The sequence below is a fragment of the Trachymyrmex septentrionalis genome, unplaced genomic scaffold, assembly GCF_001594115.1.
Source record: "Trachymyrmex septentrionalis isolate Tsep2-gDNA-1 unplaced genomic scaffold, Tsep1.0 scaffold22, whole genome shotgun sequence".
Lineage (NCBI taxonomy): Eukaryota > Metazoa > Arthropoda > Insecta > Hymenoptera > Formicidae > Trachymyrmex > Trachymyrmex septentrionalis.
In genome coordinates this window covers 2566371-2571919 of record NW_017305375.1, presented here as the reverse complement: position 1 = coordinate 2571919, position 5549 = coordinate 2566371, and the positions used below count along the sequence as shown (strand labels likewise).

General features: G+C 32.3%; 1 protein-coding gene across 1 annotated transcript in view; it reads left to right on the top strand.

Annotated features, from left to right (window-relative positions):
* Positions 1-1793: 1793 nt before the first annotated feature.
* The window catches only part of LOC108748253, a 26625-nt gene continuing 22869 nt past the window's right edge, over positions 1794-5549 (top strand). The window contains exon 1 of the mRNA XM_018486288.1: positions 1794-2417. Coding sequence (XP_018341790.1) covers positions 2245-2417 — 173 coding nt within the window. The 5' untranslated portion in view covers positions 1794-2244. The remainder of the gene's footprint in view (positions 2418-5549) is intronic.

The window sequence follows — 5549 nt, the reverse complement described above, 5'->3', positions numbered from 1 at the left end:
AAGTTCTTTGAATCACTGTATTCTCCGTTCTGGAAAATTTTTCTAAACAAGTCTGCGCATGTGTGTATATAAATTTTAATTATTTTCTTCATTAAAATATGTTTCATTAAAATATATTTTATATTAATAGAAAAAATTCTAAATTGACTTTGACAATGTACATTTTTGCACTAAAAAGAAAACTTAATCTTCTTATATTATAATTAACTTTAATAACTCTTTCAATTACAAAATTTGCTTCAACAGAATTTAAATAGTATTTAAACAATCTTTAAATTTATATACAATAAAATTTTTGTTTCGAAAAAATCGCATACAAATTCATTACATAAAATTCACCAAGATATCAGTTACTACTGCTACTACATATGTTTTTCGGAAATACTGAAACATCGTGTATAAATAGTAACAGCGTTTATTACAATCGAGTTTCGATCACAGTAAAATTTTTATTTTATAAGATTTCTACTTATTTTACAAGAATAATGCAGATATATCGTGAATTTATGCAGATTCTTAGATATATCTTACGTGAATTGCATTACGTCGGTCACTTAAAAGCACATTTCGCTCGAGCGTATCATAAGGACACGGCTCACGGCTCACGATAAATAATTCCGTTCGCAGGTCCAGCTTGACTCCCGCAGAAGTGGGCCGGTCAGCCCCGAGGCTGTAGGCCAGTTCATATTAAGTACTCGAGGACCAGGCGGAAGGAAATTCGTAAGAAAGAGACAAACCGAGGGAGCGAGTGAGAGAAAGAGAGAGAGAGAGAGAGAGAGAGAGAGAGAGAAATGAATTTTGCTAGAGGGAAGAAAAGAAAGCCGAAAGATTAACCAGTCTCGGGCACCTTATGATCAAAAGCGAGGATCGAAAAAGAGAGATCGTTCTAAAGATCGACATGTGAGCCGTGGAGATAATTGCATGACGATAATGGGATCGACTTAGAAGTATAGTGTCGATATCGAGGGGAGAGAGAGAAAGAGATCATGAATCAACAAGTGAAGAAATGAGGTTGAGAGACTCGATGAACACAAAAGCGTCTACGAATCAGGAATGAAATGTTCTTGTCGGCTGTTTCTGAGTGGAGAACTGCGAAGAGAAGTCCCTGTGGCAGAAAATAGTAGTTAGAAAATTGGACGGCGGTCTGCCTCGAGGCTGCAGCTTTTTGCCGTGGACCAGACGCGCGGAAAATCGTGAGGGAGAGAAAGAAAAGGACTAACTTCATCAAGGACAAAGTGAAGTCAAAGCAAAGAAAAACGAGGGGTCGAGCAAGAGTAATTGACACGCATAGCTTTAATGAGAATTATCATAAAAAGAGTTCATTTTTAAATACTATTCTACCGAGCCAAGATATTTTATTTACATGTCTCTTGTAAAAAATAAAAAGAAAAAATTGTTTAGATGCTACATTTTTATATATCAAAGAAAAATTTTACATATGACAATCCCAGAGATTAATTTAAAAGACAAAAAGACTAAAATAATTAAACACGTGATCAATTCAACGTGTAGGATATGTGTGTGATCAAGGAACATTGACGTAAAAACGAAGATATTAATTCAAACGAGAATTGCAAGAGAAATTATACATATTTACTTAAGAGAAATTGACAACGCAGCATGCAATCGAAGAATCTGTTCTCACGATGCGAACAAATAATCTTAGAGTTTACTCTCTCAATGAATGAATTTAAAAAGAAAAGATAAGTAGTTGAAACTTTAACCAAATATAAGTGACATTAATTAATTGATGTCACCTACATAATCGTAAAATATTACATAAATAATAAATTTATAAAAATTATACAACTTTTACCTAAAAAAACACTCATCACAAAACATTTGAAATCGATCTGGTTGACAAAAGCTAAAGACACGCAAATAAATTGACAACAGATATCATTACGACAGACTTATCTTCGATTACATCGTAAAAAGTATCAATTTATGAGAAAATATACGGGAAGAGAGGGTCTCTCCACGATTCAAGATTCGCGGAGATGCGTGGCTGATAGGTCAAAGATCGCATCGAGGACAGAGAGAAAGGACCGTGAAAGTTACGAAGCGAAGGTAGAAGAAAAGTCAACTCAAGGTGTGGATGTCTCAAAGTGGTGCGTCTCGAAGTCGTAAAGGTGATTTTCGAGTGGCGGTTTTAACCCTCGTTACGTAAAAATAATAAATAAATACGGGTTCGGTGTTTACGTCGAAGAGAAATAGGCGTTTCACGAAAATAAAGCAACGAAGATGAGCAAACAAAGTGTTCCACCCCCAGGCATTAATTCCTGCGAAAGGATCAGGCCGGAGCGACCCAGAAATACGATACAGAGGCTGGTATGGGGTCCCGGAACGCAGTTCCAGGTCGGTCATATCGGCATCCCGGAGGATGAAGGCTCAAATCCACGGATGGCGTTGAGAAGGTATATGAACCGTATTTTATAGAAGTTATTAAATTTCTTGGATCTATATTTTTTAAGTCTTACTATATCGGAGAAGAGTCTTCAAACCTTCCCGACACGTAAATAGCATAATCATATATTATTAAAAAGAGGTAATTTTTTAAAAATTAAAACAAAATTCATTAGAAAAAAATTTATAGGGAACAAACATGTACTATAGTAAGATTTTAAAACGTTTTTATATAAAAATGTTTTTTTTTTAATTCACGACAAAAGAAAGAGTTTGAGATTTGCTGCAGTATTCGAGAAACGTTTTATGTTTCTAATAATGCGGAGTCATATATCCGGAAATTTTCTGCGAACTTAGTGTGCAGCTTATTGTGCAATGTTCTTATGTTTCAAAAATCTTTTAAAAATAAAACAAAATTCGTTAGAAAAAAATTTATAGAAAATAAGCAGGTAAACGGAATTAAAATTTAAAAAATTTGTTTACATGAAAATATTTTGTATGAAAGAAGCTCGTAATAGAAAAAGAAGAATTGCTTTATTGCAGAACCTTTTCTCGTTTTTAATGAACTAGTTTTAATTATACAGCTCCTGAATAAGAATACTTATGTCTTTCAAAGTAATACGTATATTTTTACGTTTGTACTTATCTAGATATGTCATCTTGCGTAATGAATATACCGAAACTGCTAATTAAGAATAAATAACGCGCGCTGCGTTTATGGAAGCACAGTGTTTTCATGCATCGTATTTGCGAGAAGAATCGTAACAAAGGATTCTATGAAGCAATAATACGGTTATAATTACATTTTGATTAGCGCGTACGTCGACGTGAGATCGTGATGCTTCACTGTTCGCGTGTAACTAGCAGTTATCGAATGCATTGTATGCTCCTCTCCCGAATCAAGAATCAGAGCTAATTATCGCCATATCCGTCAGACAGACAGCCGCGCGACGTGTAATAGGTTTATTTAATCCCGCTATGTGCATCGCGCGCTAATGGAGCATCAAGAGAGGAATCGCCGTGACAATCAATTACATAAAGGCGATCGATTAATAATAGCAGGCATAAAAACCATGGTGTGCAAAAAGCAACATGAATTATTTGTGTATAATAACAGAAATAGAGACGTAAATTTGCGCGGAGCCGCGCAATAAATCCGCTTAACGCCGTTTCTTAACAGTAGGTAATTTGCACGATAATAAATCACCAGGAACTATTTGTTTGCAAGGCGAAATAAATTAAATGTGTCCTCGATGCAATTTCTTTATAACAATAATTCGCCGTTACATTGATCCCTTATGCAAGGCTAGCGGACTAAGTAATTAGCACTGACAGTAGCCTTAATACGGCTCATTAATCCGTAATCACGTGTATATCGCACAATAGAATGTGTATTCAACGGAATATGTATTACAATATTTATTAATCATGATTAGATGAAATTGTATCTACTTTCATCTGTTGGATTGGAACAAACATTCATAACACTATTTTATTTATATTACGTTTATTGTTTTTAAAAAAAGTCGGCAATTATATCATTCGATAGAGCAAAGTTTCAGCTTTAAGAATTTGTTTTTGAATTATGATACGATTATTTTTAACAGAGTTACGAGCAATCAAAATCAAGTGGTTTCTTTTATTTAATCCGTATATAAAAAATATATAAAAAATAATAAAAAGTTTTAGGAATATTTTTGAAAAATGATTTTGTAGGGAAAACTTTAAGCTTTTACGTCAGAAAATAAAAAATTTTTGCAAGTTTTTTTAAACACATGATAGTCCCATAAAGCGAGAAAAAATTTTCCATTTTATCCAGCTCGTTTTCCATATACATAAAAATTATCAAACTCAGAAAGGCAACTCACATAATGACTTTCGAAAATAGAGATTTTAGTAATTATGCAGTATAAGGGACTATACAGGCTACCTTCCAATGACTTTGACATATATTGTCAAGGTCATGACCCCGAGTGATTTTGAACAAATTTAAGCTATCGCTGTTCGTTAAAAAGTTATTAACAAAAAAAAGCTTATAAAAAAAATGTGGTTTTAAAGCAAAGAATTTGTGCATGTAAATCAAACATTATTTAAAAAAAGGAAGTAAATATATCATCACACACAGCAATTGACTAAATTAACTTTTGCAAAAAGGTAATTCATGTAATTACAAACATAATAACTTGGTAAAACTACATAAATGAGAAACAATGTTTGTAAAGCAGAAAAATTATGTTTTTGAAATAAAATATTTGTATTTTTGAAACCTTGCATACTTTTAAAAATTCTCTACTTTAATAAATATTCAATTACAACTTCTCAGCTCATGAATCAATGGTTAACAAACAATCAAAGTCAAATCGGCGGAGAAAAAATTATTGTCGAAATCGATGAAGCAAAATTATATAAGAAAAGTTATATAAAAAATTATATAAGAAAATATCTTACGTTGTTAAAGCAGGGCAGTTGTTTCATCGAAGCGCAGTGTCCAAAAGTTAGATTTTACTGATAAACTTTTGTTGTAGCCCAAAAGCCACAAGTAAGCCTTGCATTTCGACATAGCAACAAACTAGCGAAAATGCAAAATAACAATCACTCCTGAGCCTTGCATTTCGGCATGGCAACGAGCCGCGGAAATGCAAGGCTACAGATTTCGATACCGATCGCTAGAGTGTGCCTAATAAATACAAAAAATTGAGCTCCAAATTGTATTTATTCAAAATTTTCACATAAAAAAAAGTGTCATCATATATTCATTCAAAATTTTGGTTTTAAAAAAATATTTATTTATAAAAAAACTATGAATATTTAACAAGTATTCATATTCATTCGAACAAAATATAAACTAAAAAAAACTTCAATAAGCAATCGTTACCCTTAACTATAACCGGTACTTGAATGACTTTAAGTAAAAAAAAATGAATTTTATTTATTTTTGTCATTGTACAATAATATTCAAATTTTATGAAGGAAACTTAGAAATTTTGAAAAATATTTTAGAAAGTAATACATTTTTAATTTATAAATATCTATTTAATAGAATGCCACATATATTCCGATATAATTCCGATTACGTCACAATAATGTCATAAACATGTTAGAAGATATCTTGAACGCGTCGTTCATTATGGTCTGTGACATTA